We start from the raw sequence: 25,931 nt of genomic DNA on the forward strand, positions 1-25,931 counted from the left end.
ATTTGGAGCTGGGCGTGGTGGTGGCGCACGCCTGTAATCCCAGCGCTTGGGGGGCAGAGGCAGGTGGAGCTCTGTGAGTCCGAGGACAGCCAAGAATATACAGAGAAACCCCGTCTTGAAAAACCAATAAATAAATAAATAAAATATAAATAAATAAGAAAAAAAGAAGGCAACCATTGTATTTGGAAAGGGTATTTGGTATGGTGTAAGCCACTGCAAATTTGTTGGCTTGTTTAGTGACCTCTACTTCGAAGAATATTCTATGTACTCCTGAAGAGAATGGATAAACTATGTCTGTTATGTAGAATCTTGTACATATACCCATTTGGGCTAAAATTAGGTCAATTTGGACTACACTGCTATGAAATTCTGTTTTGTTAATTTCTGTCTTGCCGTACTATTTATGTTTTTTAAGATTTATTTATTTATTATTATGTATACAATAGCTCTGTTTGCAATTACACCTGCACACCAGAAGAGGGCATTAGATCACATTATAGATGGTTGTGAGCCACCGAGTGGTTGTTGGGAATTGAACTCAGGACCTCTGGAAGAGCAGACAGGGCTGTTAACCTCTGAGCCATTTCTCCAACCCCCTACTATTTATTATAGAGCTCAGTTTCCCATTATTTTTGTACTGTTATCTGTTTCTCTTTTCATCTCCTTTTGCATATAGGTAAGTTCTCTGACACTGGCTGCATATATTTACAATTACTTATTGATGTATTGACACTTTTGCCATCATATAATAAACTTATTAGTTCCATTAAAGTTTTGACTAATATTTTTTATGATACAAACATAGCTTAGATTCTTGTCAGGCATGACAGAAAGCACCTTTCCCTGGTAACCCATCTTGATGGGCCCATTTTCCATGCGACTTTGTGTTGATTTTCACATAAGACCAAACAGTCGCATCTTTCTGTAGTTAACTACGGACACTGTACAGCAGACCTTCACCAATAGGCCTGGTCAGAGATTCTATTCTCAGTGACCCTAAGTATTAGGTTCCATCAGTGCACCCACACAAGCAAGGTAAAAGCCAGGGCCTTAGCCTGTCCTGGGGAAGGAGCAGAGCACTGGGACATGCAGTGTCATCACTTTCTTCTTCAGAGAGAAGCTGGGAGCTGGATCCCCTCCCTGCTGCTGCCAGTCACTCTCTACTGAGCCTAAAGTGGGACTAAACCGCATGCTTTCTTTGTCTGGAGGGCGGGGGCGGGGTTATTGTGTGGCTTCATTTTTGAGACAGGGCCTCAAAAATTGGTTCCAGACTCTTGATTCCTCTTGCTTTATCCACTCAAATGACCATATTTTAAGCATGTGCCAGCGTCCCTGCTACATTTCTTCTTCTTGTTCTTAATGTGCCTCAAGCATGTAGAGTATGCTAAGTCTTGAGTGCAGGACAGAAGCCCATGCCTTAGGACGCCCTGAGGGGAAAAAATATTAGCTTATGATCTTATCCTTTCCCAACTTCCACCGTAGGTGACTTAAGTGTAAAATATAGCAGGTTCTGTGCTCAGTCAGCATCTGAGAGCCTATCAGTGAGTTTCTGGATTTCTTGTAAAAGGAACTATTTTATCTACTGTTGGAATTGGAGTATGTGTAGATGGCCAGAAAGGCCTCAGGACTTATGTCTTGATGGCATTCCTCCCTGATTTGTTTTTCCTAGATGTGGTGTCTCAGATATAAAATAAGTCATAGCAGATCATTTTACAAATGTGGCGCATAAGATATTATGTAAATAGCAATATTAATACTTGGGCTCTAGGGTCAAGCTGACTGAGCTCAAAATCAACTCTTATCAGTTAATGACTGTGAACACTAATTAGCTGATTATTTAATCTGTTTAGCTTTCAGCTTATTTGTCTATAAAAGCCCTGGATAGAAAAGTGCCAGAACATAGTTATGTATGTGCTGGGACACTGGAGTCCTCAAAAATACCAAAAGAGAATCAAGTCATTAGAGGACCCACTGGAGATGTGAAAAAAATGGAATGCAAAAACCCTCTGGAGAAGTGTAAAACAGAACACAAAGAGGTGAGAGAGGGAGAGACAGGGGGAGAGAGAGAGAGAGAGAGAGAGAGAGAGAGAGAGAGAGAGAGAGAGAGAGAGAGAGAGCATTATTGCTTCTTCCCAGTGTGTGATTCTGAGGAGGGGATCTGTGCTGTCTTATACTTCCGGCATGAGGGTTGGAGCGCTGGAGGGAGATGAGCGGCAGAGTGCTTGCGGGTTTATGTGTGGTCCTAGGTTTGATCTTTAGCAACCAAACAGTCAAAACAGCACTAAAGAGAAGCGTATGTGTTTCATGTAGAGCAGGTTGAGAATACAACGGCTTGGCTACGTGAGTTAGCACAGAAATATGAGATACACACATATGTATAGATGGCTGATGTAGCCGGGGGAAATGGAAATAGCATGAAAAGCTGATTAAGTTGCAGCAAAAATAGTGCAACAAATTATATTACATACTTGAATTAAAGACTTTCAAGATATATAAGCATGTGTTTACAGTACAGTGGTAGATTTCAACTTGCTTTCTAAGTAAATTTGAGAGAGATCTTTAGAAGACTGTGTGAACATATTTTTCATTCCTTAAATCTCTTACTGATAAGCAATTAATAAGAAGTAATTAATAATTAATAAGTAAGTTCTCAAATTAGATACTAATTGAGTTTCCTCTACTACAGTTTCTCTCTCTCTCTCTCTCTCTCTCTCTCTCTCTCTCTCTCTCTCTCTTCCTCTGCGTCTATTTCTCTGTCTCTCTGTTTCACACACACACACACACACACACACACACACACACACACACACACACAATTCTACCTCAATGTTCTACAGTTCAAAGTGCTTAACAAAAATATCTCTATAATATCACAGTTTTCTATCTTTAAAGAAGCAAAAAAACATTTTTTTAAACTCCTGGGGCTGGAGAAATGACTCAGCAGTAAGTACTGGCTGTTCTTGCAAAGGGTCCAAGTTCAGTTCCCAGCACCCACATGGCAGCTCACAACCACCTTTAACTCCCTTCCTAGGGTAGGTGATGTTCTCTGATGGCTTCTGGGGGCACTAGGAGTACACGTGATACACAGACACCCATACACATAAAGTAAATACTATTCTAAAAGTTAAAAAAGTCCTAATAGGGACCAAGCCTCTTCTTTGAGATTATTGCAAAATACAAATATAATTGGTACAATAATAAATTGTGTATTTGATCTATGACAAAAGTGAAATTCATTTAAGGCAAGTAAGTAACCGTTATAATATACCACCTTGTTTTAATAATCTTAATAATAAACATGAAAATTAATTTGATTTTTACCATATATTTTACTGTGCTGGTCTTCCAGTGGATTAGAACTTGATTCACTTAGTTCACTTGAATTACTTTCCTAGACACACACAGGAAGAAAAAAAGAAAACATATTTGGCAAAATACTAAAATATTTTAAAATATTTTTTCTGCTTTCATAGTTTTTTTTTTTTTTTTTTACAGAGGATAAGAAAGAGTTGGTGAGAAAATTAATGCAAGGAGCATGATTTGAAGAGGAGCAGTGGTGGCATACCTGTAATCCCACAACTGGGGAGGCAGAGGCAGGCAGATCTCTGTGAGTTCAAAGACAGCTTGGTCTACAAAGCGAGTCCAGGACAGCCAGGGCTACACAGAGAAACCCATTGCAGCTCAGCCATAGGACAAAAGGCCCACTTTTAAAATTGTCCAAAGATTTGAATAACTATTTCTCCAAAGAAGATATATATATATATATAGTCAGTGAGTGTATGAAAAAATGTCCACACTATCTGTCATTAGACAAATGTAAAGCCAGAATGCAGTGAGTCAGCCCTTTGATTCACACGGTTGCCAGGAGCGTTAGCACTAGCAACAACAACACTATGGAAAACTAACAAGAGGTCAAGAGTCAAAACCATCGCACAGACTTTTATTGGAATGTATGATGATACTTTGGAGGCTAAGGCAGAAGAATCTAAGTTTGTCAGCAAGTTTAAGACAGCCTATATGGCGAGGCCCCTTCTCAAGAAAAACAAAGGTTTGCTCACGAGTGCTCACAGCAGCACCCGTCCCCATAGCTCAAGAGCATAAAGGAACTGACTGCCACCAGCAGCTGAGCAGAGAAACACATGCGGCATATACATACAATAGAGGTGCATCTGGAAACGAAGTGCTGGCATATGCTGCAACTGGAAAACATTGTGGTAAGAGAGAAAGGAGCAAGCTACAAAGGACAACGTGTCTCTACGTAATTCCGTTCTTAGGACATGTCTGGGGTAGGCAAACTTATACAGAAGAAAATAGATTGGCTGCTGCAGAGGGCTAGAGGGAAAGGAAGAGCTGAGAAACCACTGGCTGGTGCTGTGGGGCTCCCTGTGTTTAAACAGTAGAGATGTTCTAAAATTGATTGTGGTAATGGATATGCAACTTGGTGGGCAGGCTGAATGCCACTGTGTGCCAGCTTTAAACGGCCCAATTAATTGAACCTTATAAGTCATGAATAAACACTGAATGGTACATTGTTAATATAGAAAAGAACATGTATTGCATTTTATTTAATCTACTAAGCCATTATCTGATTAAACATTTTAATTATTAGTGCATGTTTCTACTAAACATATGCATTGCATGCTACATATGAAAGAATGTATCTTTTTCAATTACCTTAGAATCTTTGTTTGACACTTTTGGATTAATAAGATTTTTTAAATACTCGGATTTTTCTATCCACGTGTTCAGATTTCTATATTCTTCTTTCATTTTTTCCAACCTAAACAAAGTAATGAGCTAGAGATGAAAAAAAGCAAGTAACAGGGGAGAATTTGTGTGGTAAAATTCACAGAAAAATAATACAATATGATCCATCCATATAAAGTTCCAAAAGTGACAAAGTAACAATTTGTCATCTAAGGATACAGTTAAAAGAAATGATTACAACAGAAATAAGGGCCATGGTTATGGGAAGTGATCAGGGACAAGCTCCATCTCACAAAGGCACCCACATGCATTTCTGACATTGGGGATGATGATACATAGCTTAATCAGGTAATAACTCCATTATCACTATTTAAGCTTTATAAACATACTCCAGGAAGTATTCAACCACGTATTAGTCTCTGTGTTTTAAATCGCTGGTTTTGGATGATGGTTCAGGCTGCAATAACTGAACAGAATATATCGGATGGATTAAACAGCACTTATTTCTCACAATTCTTGAGGCTGGGCTGTCTGAGGCCAAGGTGACCGCCCACCCAGATCCTGTTGAGAGTCTTCCTGGCTTCAGGTGGCCATCATGTGATAGCCTCATGGTGGAGGGACACACCTGGATGCTGTGTCTTCTCCTCTTTCTGTAGCTCTTTTAAGGGCACGCATGGCATCATGAGGGCCTCAGCCTCAAGCCTAATCTAACCCCAGTGTTCCCCACTTAACGCTGTTATGTCACACTTTAACGTACTCATGGAGAAGGCTGTGATTTTGCCGAGCATGCTTGAGAGCCTGTGTTCAACCCCCAGCAACACAGATAACAGGAACAAAGCCTGCCTGGGGTGGTGGGGACACACCTGGTCTGTAGCCCTATATAGCCATACTTTTTGTCACTGAGTGTACAATAACATTTTTATCAAGAAAACGCACTTTTTTCCTTTAAAAATATTTTTGCTTCTTAACTTATATAATGTCTGTTATATTGGTAAACTGCAATGCATAAATCCCTGCAGAAAGTGATGGAATACAAGTAGCAACCAAAAGTCCAATGGGTGGCCTTTATAACAAACCTTATAGCAAAGTATTTAAAACTTCCCTTAAAAGCGAAACATCAGAAATGAGGATTGTCCATATACATATAAGAATTCAGGGAGCACTGTTTTGACCACAAAACGTCTTAGCTACTTTTCTCCTCACAAGTCTCAGTCTAGAACTCAGGTATGCATTCCCAGTGATGGCCATGAGACTTGCCTTGGCCAAGGGGACAGCATCAGTGTGACATAAACACAAGTATGAGGGGCACTTGCACAGTGGTGCATGCTCCTCGTCACTGCTGCTTTCCAGTATGGCGTTCTGTAATGAAGCCAGGACAGCCTACCAGGAGCCACCTGGGAAACTCAGCTCCTTCTAGCTGTCAACTGCCACCAGCTGGCAAGTGGAAGGGGAAAGACTTCTGTGCTTCCTCTAGTTCTGCTTTCATCTGACTGCACAGCTGAGCCCAGCCAATAAGCAAAAAGTAAAAAGTTAGTCTAAAGAAATACGCAATATCCCTGCATTTAGGGTGAGTTTTTTGTTGTTGTTTTTGTTTTGTTGGTTGGTTGGTTGGTTGGTTGGTTGGTTTTCCGAGACAGGGTTTCTCTGTGTAGCCTTGGCTGTCCTAGACTCACTTTGTAGACCAGGCTGGCCTCGAACTCACAGTGATTCACCTGCCTCCCGAGTGCTGGGATTAAAGGTGTGCATCACCATGCCCGGCTAGGGTGGTTTTTAAACAGGCAAGTAGTGCCATGGCTTTTGAAGGATAATCAGAAAACAACCTTGAAAGCCAGGTGACTGAAGGAGAAAGAGTCTTCACCCCTCTTTCCCTATAGGGACTGTAACACTGGGCAGTCAGGAAGGAGATTTACAAAATTATTCCATGTAATAAATGAAAACGAAATGGTAGAATTAGAATAACATTTTGATATTATATTCTCAGAAATGCAGTGTAGATGCTAACAAAAACTAACAAATTAAAACAATGCAAAGGCAAATATCATATGCCATATGATAAAAGAATCTTACCAAAGAAATTAAAGCAAATGGAACCAATTCTTGCATTGTGTATCCAATTTTGGGACACGCACATGACAGAACACATTACATAAGGAGTAATGGCATCAACGTGTGATATCAAAGTGGGAAGCCTAAACATTTTATCTGTAGCCACTATGGCTGCTCAGAGCTTAGATCTCTGCTATCTGGTTCTCCTTAAGTCTGTGCCTAGTATATTTTTTTCACTGTTTCTTCGTGTGTGTGTGTGTGTGAGATTGCATGCGTGCATGTGTGTGTGTGTGTGTGTGTGTATGTGTGAAATATTACATCCTCTTACATATAGTTGTTTTCTGGGTACCAGACACTGTATTTGGAAATTTGTAGAATTAATTTGAGGCTCTAGTGTATTTTTCCCTCTAGAAAAAGCATGCATTTACGTCTGGCAGTCAATTCATCTAATGGCAGAAGGGAGCCAGTGGTAGGCACCCATGGCAGCTAGGGCATGCACTTAAAGATGCAGCTGCTCTGTCATAGGTCGTGGTTGACCCAGCAGAAGGCTGGGTATTTATGAAGCCCGCCATCCGTGGGCTACACTGTACTTTGGGGTACAATGAACTCTGTTTCTTCTTTTCTGTACATCTATCTTAGCTCTGCTCAGCTGTTTACCACCTTGATACCACTGAGTCCCTTAAAAACATGGCACTGGACAGTGGACTCAACAACTCTGGACCTCTGGGTTTCCTGGAATCTGGTATCAGTGAATGCTCGCTGCTTTTATGACATTGCCTTCAAAGAAAATTTCAAGACATATTTCCCCCAGACTTGGCTGCTGTTGTGCAGTGTGATGGTCTGAGGTAATCTAGGAGAGCCTATGTAGAAGTGAGTCTGTGCACATGTTAGCTCTCCATCTCCATCACCTCACTAAGTGTGAGCTGGGCGGCCAGGGAGCACACCTTTGTCCTGTAATCCATCGGACAGCCTGCTATTAACAAAGGCTGGTCGAATACGCATTTTATGCCTGGTGCTCTCTAAGTACCAACTACACAATGGGATGGCTTAAGAACCATACTATCTTTTCTCAAAGACCATAAGAATCTAGACTTAGACTGAAAAGGGTAAACAGATACGTATTAAATTATAAATCTTGAAATGGCTTCAGCTAGTGTCATGTTGTTGGGCATCTTAGCTTCCAGAATGAGAAGAAATAAACATCTACAGATTAAGCCATGCTACCTGTGGCATTTTACCGAGCTCTGGACTACTTAACACAAAGTTTCATATATGATTGAGGAAACTGAAGACTGAGGATTTGGGCAAAGTGGAAGGAAAGTATAAGTGAGAAAGAAAATAACTAGAATTCAAGTTTGAATTAGTTCAACCACAGATTTAAAAGAAAGAAAGAAAGAAAGAAAGAAAGAAAGAAAGAAAGAAAGAAAGAAAGAAAGAGTCAGCGAGGTAGTCTATAAGTGAGAAGGAAATACATAGACTGGCAGAGAAAAGACGACGAGGAAAAACAGCATTAGAGACTACAGAGCAGACAAGTGAAGGAAGTGGTTTTCCTTCTTGTGAACGAGTTTTCCCCTCCTTTCTTGCCGTGATAAAGAATCTAATTTGCTGAGACATATGAACACAGGGAACAGTGTCACAGTGAGCATTCCTAGGCCAGCAGAAAGCCCGTGGCTCAATTGAAGGAATTTGAAATGATCTAAAGCACAAGTAAATAAAAAGAACCCCATACCTTTCCCGGGGTTTCTCACGGAGTTTTTCAAGCTGCACCACGGCTGCCTGGCTGGTTTCAGCAGCCCCAACGGTGACATTAAACTCTGGAGACAGGAACGCTGGGTATTCTATTCGTTGTGGGGTAATAACATTTCTGAAAAATGGCAATAGAGTTAAATGCCAACACTATGGAAAAGGGCAAGGCTAAGAGCAGTGTGGTGACTCTTGTTTTCAATTGTTCTCCCTCTTGTTCCACACTACCATGTGCCACCACGGAGACAAGCTAAGGAAGAAGGCAGGACTCAGAATCCTGGGAGAAGTGCTTTCTTGGTTACTCGTCCAGCGGGGATGGAAAAGAGGGAGTCTCAAAGGAAGGATAAATAGAAAGTATTTGAGCCCAGGTCTTTTAGTAGCCATTTATAGGCAAATCTGCCTTCAGACTCCCTCATTCCTTCAAATAACCAATTCTACGGATTAGATTTTGTGCCAGGCACTATGTTCATGTGTCTGTCTGCATTGGTTGTCTTACTTCACTGTCAAGGCAAACCCACGGGATAAGAATTATGCAATCATTTTCTGAAGAGAAACAGGGGAGTGGATCAGGGGAGGGACGGGGAGGCACTGGAAGCAGGGGGAGCAGAAGACAGAGAGGAGTAGAGAGGGGAGGAAGAAGGGGAGCTATGCTTAGGATGTAATATATGAAAGAAAAATAATTTTTAAAGGGGAAATATTGAATCCACTTGACATACAAGAAAGGCAGGAGTAATGAGATTAAATTCCTTAACACATCTAACAGCTAGCAAGTGTCTTTTTGACTAGTCTTCGTTATATACAGTACAGAGCACCTTAAGTTTAAGATGTCCAAAATAGAGTGGATGACTTCTCCATTCCCTAAATCTGCTCTTTCCTGTATTCCCTGCCTCAGGGAGTAGAAGCACCACATAGGTACCACTGGTCCAGAAATGTCAACTACCATTGCGTCTTCCCCTTTCTCTGTCACCTTCCATCTCTGATCTATTATTCCCAAATTTCAAGAATATAATTAAACAATCCTACATTTTTCTCAAATTAATGTAGTCATCTCTCCCATTGTATTAGCCTGGGCTGTCTAGGGTAACAGAAACAGTAGGGTGTAAATATGTAAAACTAGATTGTTGTATTATGTTGGCCCATGAAGCTATGGAAGCCTGAGCTCTCCAGAGTGAGCCTGCTGGCCGGTGACCCAGATCTGCCGATAGTATAACTGAGTCGGCTGCACAACTCCTGTTAAAAGCAGACAGGCTCAAGAACAAAGGAGAGCTGGGATAAGCTGGTACTTCAGACTGAAGGTGCTTAGACAGGAAGAACGCCCTTTCTGGGGAGAGGGTCGGCGTCTTGGTGCATTCAGCCGATTAGAGGAGGCTGCCCACGTTAGGGCATGCTTTATTTTATAATATCTATTTAAACCTCATCAAAAACTTCTCCATGAAAGCTGACACATGCATGAACAGTAATCCCAAGTCCACTTCCTGTCAACATAGCATCTCCTTCGATCATTGCTAACCTCCAATGAAGACAATCACATGATCACAGTCCACCTAATGTGATGTGACTGCCCTCTGCCAACAGACCAGAAGAGGAAATAAAGTGTCGAGTGATGTTTACTCTTCTCCTCAATATTCCAGAATGCCAATACTGTGATGCTGTGTGATACAGGGACAGAGGGGGAACCATGCTATTTACATAGACGGACAGATACACACGAACATATTCATAAGCAGCGTGTGAGGAAGCACTCAGAGCAAGCATACCCTTGACCCTAAACTTGCCGTACGACACAGCCTGCATCCTTTTTTCTTCCACTGCTGACTCTGCCCCTCCTTGCTTTAGCAATCACCTTAGCTGGTGCCTTACCTGGTGCTGTGATTAACCCTTTCATCCTTCAGAGCCATGAACAGTCCCATGCGGGTTAAGGTATGGTTTTCTATTAAATTCTGACTCAGGGCCAGGGAGATGGCTCAGTTTCATTCCCAGCATCATATGGAGGAAGGAGACAGTCAACTTGGACATGCTGTTGTTTGACATCCACATGCATGCCATTGTATACCCTACCCAAAATCATTGTTTTCCTTACATTTTTTTTTAGGTTTCATTTGTATTTGCCTTTTGCCTGCGTGTGTACCTGTGCACCATGTGCATGTAGTAACCATGGAAACCAAGAGAGTGCCAAGGCTCTGGACCTGGAGTTACAGATGGTTGTGAGGCACATGTGGGTGCTGGGAACTGAACCTTGGTCCAATTATTTACCAATGCAGTGACTCCTCCTTTGCCTGTTGACTTTGAGTCATGAGGAGCCCAGTGGCGTGTAGCAGTCTTAACTTCCAGTTCCGTGTAATCTCTCAGTGGAAGCGTTTACCTTTTTGGAAATAACTCTAGGCCAGCAGGAGATAAGATTGCAAGAACAGGAGAGAAAGGATTGCTCTTGAATCACTAGGAGTGATGGCAAGGAGCAGTTTTCATCTCCATGCCTTGATTCATGGACCACTCAATACTGGCTATGGGAGAAGATGCATCAGACACTGACGACCGACTCAGAGTACGGAGAACCGTCTGGAGAACCCTGCCCCAAGCCTGCAAGTGTCTTACTCTATCACTCTCTGCCTTAGTCCCTTGGACAGGGTCTTTCACTGTGCCTGAAGTTCACCATTTCAGCCAGCCTGGCCAGTGAACTCCTGGGGTCTGCTTATCTCTGTCTCTCGAAGCTGGAGGTTACCGGTCCCTCTAGCCACGTCTGTGCATAGATGCTGAGGACTGAATACAGCTTGCAGAGTGTTCCCCCAGGCCCACTAATAACAGTTTTTAACAGCCCACTTGGAAGTAACACTTGGGGAGTGTGAAGGAGACTAACAATACTGTCCTACAGAGCGGAGACTGGCGACCACCAGACACAGAGGTCTTGGATGCCCTCCTTTTCATTCCATCAGGAGGATCTTGCTGGCTAAGTTCCTCATTAAGCACACCTCTCCTCTCCTCTCGAGACCTCAGCGCTTTTCTCCAGGGTGACACAGAGAAAGTCAGTACCTCTTTTGGCTCGCTTGCTTGTTTATCACTAGGCCTTGTGTAACCCCACGAGCTCTCCATCTTTCTGCCTCTTCCTCCCAAGTGTTGAGGTTACAGGCATGAGCCGTCACACCTGGCTCTTTCTCTCTCGCCTTGTTAAGCAAAGGAACTCGGTGCTTCCCTTGTCTTAGGGTCTAGCCCATCTCAGCTACATTCCCAGGGTTCCTTAAGATAACTAATATGTTCCATCACCCCTTTAAGATGCCACTTGACCTTAATATAGTAACGACACTTACGTGACAGGATCTGTTCTTTCTGGAGGAGGTGCAATATTCATGAACATGGATGGTTCAATGATTTTTTGAAGAGGTTTTAACTGATAAAAATGTAAGTACATTTAGTTATAATTGGCTGTAATAGGACTAACACCCCCCCGATCCCTGAAGGCCGATACAGTTCTTAAGTCATGTATATAAGGAGAAGAATAATAAAGACAGAAACCTAATTTGTCAGGTACTAAACATGTAATACGCATTATATACCATTAGTTCTCTCTAATCCACTTGATAAAACATGACGTAAGTGTGCATGTTTTATAGACCACACTGAAGATCAGTGGTTCATTCAAAGTTACAGAATGGTGTGCAACATCGGGAACGAGTGTGCGACGTGGGGGTGTGAGTGTTGATACTTTTGCCTCTTCTTTTCACATCATCATGATAGGTGAGTAGTGGAGTATATCACTGAAAGGCTCTTGGTCAAGTTGCGCTTTTATTGAACAGATGGGTTTCCCCCCATATAATAGCTTTGTTTTATGTTTTCAGTAAGGTCTACCTACATAAGACAGTGTTTGCCTAGTTTTATCTGAAACTATTGCTATTGCTTTCTCTCCATGTGGACATGTATGTGCTCACTCGTGTCATGTGTGTCACTCCTGTCATGTGTGTGTGCACAAGTGTAGTCCAAACGACAACCTCAGGTGTCATTACTCATCAAGTAGGCTATACTGGCTGGCTGGCAAGGCCCAAGGATCTGGCTTCTGCCTCTCCAGTGCTGGGATTACAAATCTTAAAGTAATCTCTTTCTTTAAGAATAGTTACTCTTAAATGTCATGCTTATATTTGGACACAAACCTACCTCTATAGTTGAAACTCATAAGCTATGACTGCTAACCCTAACCTGCAGAAACGATGACAATGGGAATTGTAATAAAGCAAAATTCATCACAAGAAAAGAATATAAGGGCTAGAGAGATAGCTCAATCAGCAAAGTGCTCTCTATGCAAGCAAGAGGAACTGAGTTCAAAGCCAAACACCCATACAAAAAGCCAGGCAAGGTGGTGTGTGCTTGTAAACCAGTGCTGGGGAGAAAGAGGCAGGAGGGTCTCCAGATTATTCTCATTGGTGAGCCCCAGGTCCCAGTGAGAAACTCTGTCTCAAAAAGCAAAGTGAATGGCTCCTGAGGAATGACCCTCGACACATGTGCAAATATCTACACACATGTACCTTAACATGTATACATGCACACACAGAGAATGAGAGAACTAGGCATGTCAGTGCACTACTGTAGTACCCTCAGCCCTCACTACTCTGAGGGAGGGGAGCCTGGGCCCCACAGCTAGCTCAGGGCCAGCCTGAGCTACATACAAAGTCTCTGTTTCTAAAAGCCATGTGCTGGGCATGTAACTCAGTGCAGAGCATCTGCCTACTGTGCCCAAGGCTCTGTGTTAGCCCCCAGCATTATAATAAGTAAGTAAATAAGTCAACAAATGGAAACAACAGTAAAGTCAGGTAAGGAAAAAAAGGCTTGCTCTTTGTGCCTGTCATCTGCAAATATATTAACAATCATGACTACTATGGACAAAAATTTAAACATATTGTAGGGATTTTTTTTAACTAACCCATAAGTAGACTTCTTTAGGAAAATTAATCCCCTTATTCTCAATTACTAATCAAAATTCACTCAAAATCTGTTAATCAAAGACTCTGAAATGAAAGGTCCCTGATACAGCAGCAGCATTAATGGGGCCAGGTTAACACATGCCTGGTTCTGATGATCCAGGGATATCAAGGGTTCTGTCACTCACCAGGTGACAGTGTTTATCTATATTGAAATATTTTTTTAGAACAATTCTTTCTTAGGTCTGAATGCTGGGATCACAGGCATGTGTGTATGATCAGTGGTCCCATTTCCGATGAGTATTTCTAGATGTAAAATACTCAGCGAAACACCTAGGAAAACATTGTTTTAGTAATACAAGTGTGTAGAGACAACTAAGACAGTAAAGCCATCTTGAATAAAATACAATCATTTAAAATGTATAATCAAACACATGGTGAAGCCTTTTGTTTTATTTTGTTTCTGGGAAAAACCCCTTATATCTCAAGATCAGAATGTAAAGCTGCATTTATTTTGAAACGATTATTTTTTTAAACATGTTATCCATTTTTTAGGGAGCTGCATGAGCCAGAGGACGGCTGGTGGAAGATGGTTCTCTCCCCCCACTGGGTGGGGCCCTGGTGCCTGAAGGCAGGTCATCAGGCTCAAAGGAGAATAATTTGGCAAGCTAAAGCAGAACACATTTTTTAAAAGAAAGGAACTGACCTGATGTGAAAATCCATAACCAAAGCTTCCATAGGAGAACATAAATTCCACTTCCACCCTGCAGATGACCTAAACGCAGCAGATTGATTTCATCACTTGATTAGAATGGGGTTGTTAGAGAAGTGGCAAAGTGATAACGTCATAAATCTATACAGAATGAATCTTCTAGTTAAAAAACAAAACAAAACCAACAACAACAAAGCTTTGTTTACACAAGAACTCCAAAAGAGGGTTCTATTCAAGTCCCAGGAAGTTATAAGCCTTTAACCTTAAAATTAAACAGTGATAATGGTCAAATGTGCAAAACTGTAACTTAGAATTATTAGTAGGATGATGCAAAGGCATTGGCACTCACATACATATGGTATATATGCATATATTTCAAATTATTTACTTGTTTACTTTTCATCTCCACCCCAGATCAAATTTTGTTTGCAACAAGCAGTCCCACCTCTCAACCCTAGGATGACCAGGTGTGGAGGGAAAAGTCAGTGACTATATGGTTTTTTTTACCCCATTCTGGGCATGAGATAGCAGGAGTGTTGTGGATTGCTCAGTTAATCAAATTACTAACATGTAAGTGCATTCAGAATTAGAAAGTGTAAACACCTCTTCAGAGACTCTCCAGCAAGGTTGAAGAAAGCAGCCAGGACATTTTACTGTCTCATCCAGCGATTTCTAATCCTCTCACAATAGACTAGAAAGGTCAAAGCTTTAAAATATGTATATATGCATACATATAACAGTTAGAGAAAAGGGGCTATGAATGAGAGAGAGAGAGAGAGAGAGAGAGAGAGAGAGAGAGAGAGAGAGAGAGAGAGAGAGAGAGAAAGGGGGAATATGAGAGGGGCTGGAGGGAGAAAATGGAAAGAGGAATAATATATTGTAATTTTAAAAGTATCATAAAAACAAACATAAAAAAGTTAAATTGAGTCTGGAAATGATACCAACTTTTATATAAAATAAGTAAAGAATTTATGAGCAAATATTGTAATTTTTCTATATGTTATAGTTTTGTTAATTCAAACAGCTATGGTTAGGTTAATAAAAATTTTAAATATTTAGACTATAAATCATAGAATGAGTTCTGTTTAGTGTTAAACTATCACACATGCATAAATCTTAAGAAGGTTTATAGAGTGCTTACACTGTTTCTATGCATCATTTGCAATATTTCAGTAAAGCAGCCTTTCTAGAAAAAAAAAAGTCTTAAATGAATTATTCGTGTATACATCTGTAGTTTATCTAAAGCGGGTAGGCAAGTTAAACTATGCATGGATTCAATAGCTAAAACACAAGTGCAATATAATTTTAACTTAATTAAGATACCAATGTAATGAAGGTTCAGTAGAAGTGTAGTTGTGAGTAGCAGAGGCAACTGGAGATATTAGCATTAACAGAGGTGGAGATGCTCAGCTGGCTGGACTTCCCTTTTCAGAAATCCACCTCCATTCTGGTCTTGAGGGTTAAGCATAAGTCTCCACAGCAAGCTCCCAGTCAGGTGGAAGGTCCTCACAGCCCAAGGGTGTGGACCAGATCTGAGACCTTCCCTCCTTGGCTCCCATCCATGGTGATGTCTGCGGTGCTGTGAGTTATCACACCCAATCCAACACCCATGGGTGGGTAATTCACCCCCAACCCTCCAGCACTTTCGCTACTGTCAAGTTCATGGTTAGGAACCTTGCACACCACATGCCGAGTACTTCAGTGAGCATCCTTTTTTTTCTTCTTAATTTAGTTATTGAATCGCTTTACAGCCTAATCGCAGCTTCCTCCCTCCTCTCTTCCCAGTCCCACCCCTCAGGTATCCCTCCCCCCACATTCTCCACTTTCCCTCTCCTCAGAAAAGAGGAAGTCCTCACCCCCATGGGTACCAACATACCCTGGCACATCAAGTCCCAGCAGGACTGTTAAAAGCTGTACCAAGGGATGGAAAACAAGGACTAAGTGCATCCTAGCCTACTGAGGGCAGACAAGGCAGCCCAGTGGGCATTCTTTTTAGTTCTCACCATGACCATGAAGTGTGTTTCTTATGGAAGCCAGAGGTGCTCCACATGAACCCACATACCAGCCAAGGTCAGAAAGTAATGCTGACTCCTCTCCATTCCCTAGGTTGCTCCAAATTACATGATATTGTCTGGGAACTCAGCGTTCTCTTATTTTAAGCCTCATGCTGACAATTCTAATATTTTTCATATGTTCAGAACGAACTTCGTTTGCTATGCACATAGTAAACAAAAGGAGCCCATTAGGTAGCAGGAACCACACTGACAATACAGGCCAGACAGCATGGTGCTAAGGTTTAAAAACACAAACACTGGGTTCTGCTTTACTTCCTGTCTTTTTGAGACTGTGTTTCACTGTGTGGCCCAGGCTGGCCTTGCAATCGCTGTGTGGCCAAGGATGAACTTGAGCTCCTGTCTTCTTTGTCCCCAGAAAGCACTAGGGTTACAGGCCTGTGTCCCCATCTAGCTGGAAAGCCCTGGTGTTTGCGTACATACCTGTATCACTTCATAAAGATGTGACTCGGCGCTGCCTAAGGCATGAGCGGGCCTGTCTGAGTCTCCTCCATCTTTCATTAATTCCAAGAAAATATTATTCCGCTCATCATCCTGACGTCTGGGAACCTCAATATCAAAATATAGGAAAAGAAATATTAAGTTTTCAGTCTGAATTTCAGACACGATTTCTATGTAAATGTATCCATAAGTTACACTAGATCACGGGTGTCACTAGTTGTTAGTTTTTATGTTAGCTTTGTGAATTTTCAGCTTCATCATTCCACACATTCTAATACCAACAACATTGGGAAGTGTTTATGTCTAATATTATTTATGACCTTTTGAATCATCTATTGCCTGCCCTGTCTTTTTAATTTTACGTAAAGAGTTACCCTCCACACTTACTGAACTTACATATCAGATGAAGCGATTCAGGAACTTTAAGGAGGAAGGGCAGTGCTGGAGGCATCACAGTACTTGATTTCAAATTATTCTAACAGAGCCATAGTAACAAAACCAGCATGGCGCTGGAGCAAAGCAGGCACAGAGCAGTGGAATCAAATATAGGGCCAGACACAGCCCACACAGCCACAGCCACAAAAAAATACACATTGGAGAAAAGACAGTTCACCAAACAGTGCTGGGGGGTGGGGGAACCCCAAATACCCATATGTAGAAGAATAATTAAGATCCCGAACTCTCACCCTGTATAAAAACAAAGAAGTCCATGTAAGAGCCGAAACTTTAAAAGGCCTAGAGAAAACCACTTCAAGACACCTTTCTAGGCAATCATTTCTGAACGGAGCTCTAGCTGCTCAGGGAACAAGAGCAAGATCTGGCAAGCAGGAATGATTTGAGGAAAACGCTTCTGCACAGCAGGAAAAATATTCTCTTTGCCAGGTGCTCATCTGGCAGGACATGATTAGTATCCAGAATATATAAAAGACTCAGAAGAGTAAAAACCAAAAGAGCAAATCACCCAATCAATAAATGGGCAGATGAGCTGATATATAGATACATTTCAGAGGAGCCAGTACAAACAGCCAATCCGTGCAGGAGGAAAGGCGGCTCCAGAGTGACTGTACAAGGGCACACTCCCACCAGCAGTGGAGGAGTGGTCCGCTGACCCCACATCCTTGCCAGCATGTGCTACCACGTGAGTTTTTGGTCTTAGCATCCTGACAGGTGTAAAATGGAAGCTTGCAGTCATTTTGATTTGCATTTCCCTGAGGTTGAATGCTTGTTTAAGTGCTTCTCAGCCATTAGAGATTCCTCTGTTGAGAATTCTCTGTTTAGCTCTGTACCCCATTTTAAAAAGCGGGTTATTTGGTTTATTGGTGTTTAATTTCTTGAGTTCTTTCTATATTTTGGACATTAGCCCTCTGTCAGATGTAGGGTTGGTGAAGATCTTTCCTTATTTGGTAGGCTGCTGTTCTGTCCTAGTGACGGTGTAATTTACCTTACAGAAGCTTTTCAGTTTCATGAGGTCCCATTTATTAATCGTTGACCTTAGAACCTGAGGGGTTGGTGTTCTGTTCAGGAAGTTGTCCCTCAACCGAAAAATAGATAAACTGTGGTACATTTACACACTGGAATACCATTCAACTATTAAAAACAATGACATCATGAAATTTGCAGGCAAATGGATGGAACTAGAAAAGATCATCCTGGGGGATGGAGAGATGGCTCAGCGTTTAAGAGCACTGTCTGCTCCTCCAGAGGTCATGAGTTCAATTCCCAGCAACCACATGGTGGCTCACAGCCATCTGTAATGTAATCTAATGCTCTCTTCTGGTGTGCATGCAGGCAGAGCACTGTATACATAAAAAATAAATAAATCTTAAAAATAAAAAAAAGAAAAGAAGCTATCATTCTGAGCTAGGCATGGTGGTGCATTTTAACCCCAGCACTCAGGAAGCAGAGGAAGGCCAATCTTTGTGAGTTCAAGGCCAGCCTGGTCTATAAAGTGAGTCCCAGGGCAGCCAAGGCTACACAGAGAAACCCTGTCTTGGAAAAGAAAGAAAGAAAGAAAGAAAGAAAGAAAGAAAGAAAGAAAGAAAGAAAGAAAAAAAGATCATTCTGAGTGAGGTAACCTGGACCCAGAAAGACACGCATGGTAGTACTCACTTAGAAGTGGACATTAGCCATAATGTATAGGATAACCAACCCATAGACGCAAAGAAGCCAAGGAGGGTCCATCTGACTAGTGAACTCTTTGAGATATATTTTAGCTTTTAAGAGGTTTAGCTATAGCTGGACATGATGGCACACGCCTTTAATCCCAGCACTTGGGAGGAAGAGGCAGACGGATCACTGTGAGTTCGAAGCCTGGTCTACAAAGTGAGTCCAGGACAGCCAAGGCTACCACAGAGAGACCCTGTCTCAAACAAACAAACAAACAAACAAACAGGTTTAACTGTAAACAGAAGCATAGCAAGTTCCAGCTGAGTGGCAATTTAATGGACTAGGGTTTCAAGCCAGTGTGTACACATCCCCAGCTCTTCCATATCCATCCCAGCCCTATGACCACAGAAAAGTCCTTTAACCTCATAGTAACTCACTTTCTTCATCCAAAAAGATAAGTGTGCATGTGTGTTTGTGTGAGCAAGTGCACGCGCATGTGTGTGTGCGCGCACATGTGTGCATGTCTGTGGTCTGTGTGTGTGTGTGTCTGTCTGTCTGTGAGAGGGAGAGATGTGGGATTGTTACAAAGACTGAAATCTATGTGTAAACAATTAGAGGAGTGCATATTAAGGGACTATATAAGAGGAGAGAAGAAACAGGGTGAAAAAAGAAAGGGTAGAAGAAGGCAGATGGAAAAGGCAATGCAAGGGAGAGAACCTTATTTATGATAAATGCTTAGAGCCTCACACACCAACAAGCCAGGAAGAGTATGCTGGGGCCACGCCCTTCAGCACACACCACAGGCCACGGCAGAGGAGTGAAACATTGCCGAACCCCAAATGAAAAAGTTTTCGGTTCTTGTCCACCTTTCCCCCCAAAAGATGTAAGTAGTTAGAATACTTGAAACTATAAAGACACATCATCATATTGAGGAGAGAATTTTAACATTACCTGTACAGAAAAATACTTCACTTCATCAAACCTAAGTACATAGTTCTTTTCACTAATAGCTTTCAAGTTACGAAGTTTTGTGCATTTTATAATGTTGTTGACAGAGATTCGAATGAACAAATTGATATGTTGCTGTACAATGACTGAAAAGAAAATATTTAGGAAATAAGTTGTGTTGTAATTGATCGAATAACACATTGTAAAATTTACTAAGCAATCTAGGCCAAAGTATAAAAGTCAATCAAGTAGACAGAGAAGGTACTCTTAGAGCATATTAAATGATAGAAATTCTGTTTTTTGCCTCTCGTTGCTATGTGCAATGTCAACTGAATGCTTAGTCTTCTCCACAGACCCACCACAGCTTTATTCTCACATTTCACCATAATTCCTCTGCAAATTTTCCACATGTTGATTTTAAGGTGACTAAGATTTATAACATATAGTCGACATCATTTTCTGTGTGGAACTATGTATAAAAGTTTTAAAGTAAGCACATAAATTGAGAATAATTGAATCTTAAGATAGAATTGACAGGCTGGAGAGATGGCTCAGCGGTTAAGAGCACTGGCTGCTCTAAACCAGAAAACCCAGGTTCAATTCCCAGCACCCACATGGCAGCTCACAACTGTCTGTAACTTAAGTTCCAGTGGATCCAATTCCATCACAAAGACATTCACATAGGCCAAACACCAAGTGTATGTAAAAAATAAATATTTTAAAAAAGATACCTGAAAGTTAGAATTTACAGGAAAGTGGTCTATTCTAGTTCACCTCACTATAAGTCTTCATTTTCATTGTACTGTGTTGTTTTCATAGTACTTCATGAATTAAAAATATTGTTTTCAAGGTTTCAGTTCCTTAAAACATCACTATAGAAATTTTTTTGAAAAAAAAGAAACGAGAGAGAGAGAGAGAGAGAGAGAGAGAGAGAGAGAGAGAGAGAGAGAGAACATAACCAGCGTGCTTTAAAAATAAGAATGCAGGAGTATGGTAGTTCTCCACACTTGGGAAACTGGGACAAGAGGGCTGAGAGTTTGAGGGCAGCCTGGGCTACATAGGAAGACAGACTCAAAGAACCAAAGACAAGGCACCCACTTAAGAAAATTCTTATTAAAAAAAAAGTTTAAGAGAAGTAGATTTATTGCTTATAAATAAATTAGCATTATGTTTATGGACATATTTTTCCTTTAACTTACATGGAAATTGAGGTAAATTCACAGATAGTTAAAAAAATTTTTTTTTACTTCTACACTAAAGAGTGGGGTTATTTTTGTTGTCCTTTAGTCTGAGTAGGCATCTATGATCATTTTAACATAAATTCAATGAATGTAAGTAAAAATAGCATTACTATGAATGAGAGAGACATTCACCAAAGTGTAGAACTTAAGTGAACATAGAAACTATGGTAATCAAGATTTTTAAAAAACGTTTTACAATGTTTTACACTGAAGATGAGTAGTTGCATGGTAACCACGGTAACCGCCAGTACCCAGCCAAGCCTACCCTTGTGGGTACCCACTCTGAAGGGCCAGGCATCCTAGTCCCCTTAGCTGCAAGGCACAGCGAAGACTCTGGGGAACAGGAGGCCACTCAGTGGGGGCGTGGAAGCTTTGCCGATAGTGTGGTTAGCTTTGCAGGCAGCAATATTTTCCAGTGGTTAGTAACTCAGCAGGGAGCCGCCAAAACAGCAAGATCTGGTGATTCTGTGAAAGGATACATCTGTGAGAAAACTGTCTACAGCTCCTTATGTGAACAGCCAGGCAGCCAACCTGCAAAAACACACAAGGCAGACACAGTTTGGTTTTTATGTTAACTTTCTTACACTTTGCACTGAACTGTTATTTAAATTGTTGAACACGTTTGTGCTGGGTTTTCCCTTTAGAAATACTTTGTTCTTAATTAGCAGTATGATGTCGTAGGGCTGGAAAGATGGCTCAGTGATTAGGAAGGAGCACAGCCTACTCTGCAGAGAACTCAGATTCAGATCCCAGCACCCACATCAGGTGGCCAGTTCCAAGAGACCTAATGGCCTCTTCTGGCCTCCAAGGGTACCAGGCACACACGTAGTGTGCATACATACATGTAAGTACTGAGACACACACATACAATAGAAAAAGCTTCAAAAACTATTGTTTAAAAGTGTGTCTGTTTGTCTCTGTGCGTGTCTGTGTGTAGACATGTGCATAATGGCATGTGTGTCTGTGTCTCTCTGTATCTGTAGACATGTGCATAATGGCATATGTGTAAATGTGTTTTTTTCTGTGTATGTATGTCTGCAGACATGTGCATAATGGCATGTGTGTGTGTCTGTGTGTGTATGTTTGTCTCTGTATGTGTGTCTGTAAATATATGCATAATAATGTGTGTGTAGAAATGTACATAATGGCATGAGTGCCTGTGTGTGTGCAGACACATGCATAATAGCATGTGTGTGTGTGTGTGTGTGTAGCATATGCATAATGGATATGTGTGACTGTGTGTGTGCATAGACGACATGTGCCTAATGGTGTGTGTGTGTGTGTGTGTGTGTAGACATGTGCATAATGTCATGTGTGTGTGTGTGTGTGTGTGTGTAGACATGTGCATAATGGCACATGTGTGGTAGTCAGAAGACAATTTTCAAGAGCTGGTCCCCTCCTTTCACCATGACGGTCTTGGATTGAAACACAGGCTCTCAGGCTTAGTAGTGATGACAAGTGCCTTTATCCAACTGAGCCACCTCACCAGCCCAGCAATGGTTCTTCTAGGAACACCCATGAAGCCGCTTGGTAGAGGCAGGGATGGGAGGCGTGAAGGAGTGAGGAAGGGTCAATTTTCGAACCATAGGTCAATCTGGAAATAAGTATAACCATTTGACAAACTCAACAAAAATGCCAGTTCAGACGCCATTCGCAGATCCCAGACGAGGCCCCAGTCAATGCCCCCACAGTGCTGTCAGGCATCAGGGAGTCTGCGCTACAGGAAACACTACTTCTGTGAACTACAATGCTTGCCATAATTTTGGCAAATATTGAATGGTTTTATGACTCATATAAATAAAAAATCATAATCATGTTTATCATAGAGGATTATTTCCTTCATATACTTTTAAATTACCAGATAATAAATATTAACTGTTTCAAAGCAAATTAGAAATAATTTGCACAGGCTGATTGAAAGTTAAGTCATACATACCACATCTCCAAATGGTATCAAATTTGTTGTTTCATGTGATACTGTCGATTCTTCACTCTCAGACCCTTGAAGAGTTTTTTTTAGCATCTACAATAAAGATAAACAAATTTAACATTTCAGAAGAAAAAGTAGAATGTAACTTAATATTTCCTGGGTATCTATTAAGTACTGGTGCTCTAGGCAGTGGATATAACTATGAATAAGAGACTCATTTCTATCTTCAATAGGTTTATCAATAGGTAGGAAAGAAATAAAAATATACATAATATGGATTATTAAGGAAATTGGAAACAGAAGCACATATGCATATGAGCAATGGGCATCGGCTTGTTAATGGGTTGAAGACAGAGCAGAGTACGTTGGAACACTTGTAAAATCACTCCATCCAGTTGCCACCTGTATGACAATCACCTGAGCCAGAACTTCTATTCAAAAATAATTATATCAAAATGGGAAACACAGGTGAAATACAGAATACATTAGAGAAAGGCATCACAATTTCCAGGTTTCCTATAAGGAGAGAATTAAAATAAAAATTCCAGCACAGACCTGTGGGAACAGAAATCAAGACAAAAAAAATTCTGAAGAGACTGATAAATAGCAGAGAGGAATAGGGACAACAGATGAGACAAAGTCAAGGAGAAAGTCCAATGCTGCAAAACTTCTGACCACGATGGCTGAGAGAAGAGCCCTTACAGTGAAGGACTAGATCTAGGGGTGGCCTCCCAAGAAGAGAAGCTGATTCTCCTGAAAGAAGACAGAGAAGTGGGGTCCCCTGAATGCATGACAGTGAGGAGAAAAGAAGACGCTGCAGGGGGTGGGGATTGATGATATCGGAAGAACAGCTAAGAGTCACTAATCACATTCACATCCTTTCACCTCCCACCACTTAGAAGTTCACTCATATAAACTGCATTCAATATGCTTTTTTAAAAGCATGGCACACTTGAATCATGTAAAAAGAAGGATATTGGGAGAGGTTTTTATTGGTGGTCATCCTTCCCCCTTGGAAAGCCCCCTTTGGAGAGCCTCTGGCTCTCATAGTATGTAGAGTTGCTGTGCAAGCTGCCAGGGGAGAACAGCAGTCACCAGTCCTACCCAGCTGACGCCTGTGAACCTCAGTAATCACAAGCCCAGCAAGACAGCCCCAGTGGATCAGCAGTGCCGCTTCCATCTCGTAGGTAGCCAACCGCTGTCTAGTTGGCTGGCTTAATGGAAGGGGACTCATGCCCAGCACTGTAAACTTAGTCAACTGCCTGTAGCTGGAGAAGTCACAGACCCTGAAGGAGAACCTACAGCTGCCATTTTCCTACACTAATATAATTTCTAACTATAATCTAAATATCTATCCTTATACCCAAGATGAATATACCTCTTACCCCATCAAAGAAGTTTCTTTTTGCAATAGATGGAGACTATTGCAGAGATGCACAACTGGTCAAAATAGGCTACCCAAACTCAACGGATACATCTGCAGTGCCACCATACACCCAAGGGGAAATCACAGAGGAGAGGAAACTTGGTAAAGCTGAGGACCAAAACACCTTCTGAGGAGCGGAGGAGGCCTTGAGTGAATGAGTAAAGAACAGATGAAATTCTGAGTGAATATGTATTGTTGACATAGGCATGGCCATGTCAGGAACCAATGGATGCCTCAGACCCATGGAATCCAGCAAAGCCTTACCCTGGATCAGGCTGAGAAGGATGGCAAGACCTTCCTGTCTTCTGAGGTGAATGTTGCCATGTGTGTAAACACTAGCAACTATAGCTTCCTCCTCCTCAGTGTTTACAGCCTGAGACTGCTCACTATAGAGACTTCCTACCAAGCCTCACAACTCCTGTCCCCTATGCTGTGTGTAACAAACATACGGAGGTTCTGGTTTGTGGTGTACTGCTTGCATCTCTGTCAGTTTTGTGGTACAGTTTTCCATCTGTAGGGTCATGTCTTCTGCAAACAGTGACAGCTTGATGTCTCCCTTTACAGTCTGGACGCTTTTTTCCTTCACAAGTGCTTGGGCCAGGACTTTCAGTACGGTGTGAATCAGAAGGGCATCGTTACCTCATTCCATAGCTAAGAAAAAAGGCCTCAGCTTCTTCTTCATTCAGAATGTTTGTTGTGGGTTTGTCATATATGTCCTTTACTGTGTTCATATATTCCTCGTGGGTTGAATTTCTTGAGAGTTTTTAATTGTGGATGAATGGTGAACTCAAAAATTTAAAAAAAGCTTTAGAGATACAGGAAAAAGAAAAATATGAAAAATGGATTGATAAGATACAAGCTTTAGAACAAAAATAAGGACTTATAAATAAAAATGAGAAAAATACTCAGACGCAGACAAAGGAACTTAGACAAAAAAAACTATTATGTCACTGCATGATGAAACTGAAAAGGGCAGCACAAAGTGGGTAGAAAACCAACCTTAGTTTATCCAGTCACTATACAAGACCTACCAGAAGTTGGTAGGCACCCCCAAGGCTATGAAGAAGTTAAATGGAATCCTATAGACTTATTAGATTTGAGGAGATTTAGGGAAACAATCATTTCCTATGGTATGTATTCACCCTATATGAAGCAGATATTAAATTCATGAGCAACTCAGAACAGAATCATCTCCCAAGACTGAGAAGATTTGGCAGCAGCAATGTTGGAAGCTGGTCCTCAGTTACAATTGTGAACACGATGGGCAGAGGAAGCTAGGGCCATGGAACAGTGACACAAGGCTAGAGGTATTAATATTTCCCAGGATCAATATGCTGAGTTACAAAGCCAGCTAGAATTTGATAACCACACCTTAGCTTTATGTCATTTAGCAGCTTTAAATGCTTGGGACAAAGTTGAAGAATCAGGAAAGAGGTCTGAGTCGCTTGCTAAAATTATACAAGGCCCAAAAGAAGCCTTCACTGAGTTTTTGCAAAGATTGACTTCAGCTGTAAATAGAATAATATCAGATTCAGAAGTTAGACAAATATTAACCAAATTGTTGGCTTTTAAAAATGCTAATTCAAGGCTGGAGAGATGGCTCAGAGGTTAGGAGTGCTGGCTGTTCTTCCAGAGGAACTGAGTTCAATTCCCAG

At 41.4% G+C, this 25,931-nt stretch overlaps 1 protein-coding gene across 1 annotated transcript in view; it reads right to left on the minus strand.

Annotated features, from left to right (window-relative positions):
* Positions 1-25,931, minus strand: part of C2cd6 (C2 calcium dependent domain containing 6) — a 93,744-nt gene that overhangs the window by 54,325 nt on the left and 13,488 nt on the right. Inside the window, exons 2-11 of the mRNA XM_051154531.1 lie at positions 22,857-22,943; positions 21,400-21,451; positions 19,683-19,825; positions 16,608-16,733; positions 15,254-15,298; positions 14,107-14,175; positions 11,799-11,878; positions 8,483-8,617; positions 4,675-4,780; positions 3,322-3,391 (exon numbers count right to left, since the gene is read on the minus strand). Of these exons, the coding sequence (XP_051010488.1) occupies positions 3,322-3,391; positions 4,675-4,780; positions 8,483-8,617; positions 11,799-11,878; positions 14,107-14,175; positions 15,254-15,298; positions 16,608-16,733; positions 19,683-19,825; positions 21,400-21,451; positions 22,857-22,943 (913 nt within the window). The remainder of the gene's footprint in view (positions 1-3,321; positions 3,392-4,674; positions 4,781-8,482; positions 8,618-11,798; positions 11,879-14,106; positions 14,176-15,253; positions 15,299-16,607; positions 16,734-19,682; positions 19,826-21,399; positions 21,452-22,856; positions 22,944-25,931) is intronic.

This window comes from Acomys russatus, chromosome 12 (genome assembly GCF_903995435.1).
Source record: "Acomys russatus chromosome 12, mAcoRus1.1, whole genome shotgun sequence".
Lineage (NCBI taxonomy): Eukaryota > Metazoa > Chordata > Mammalia > Rodentia > Muridae > Acomys > Acomys russatus.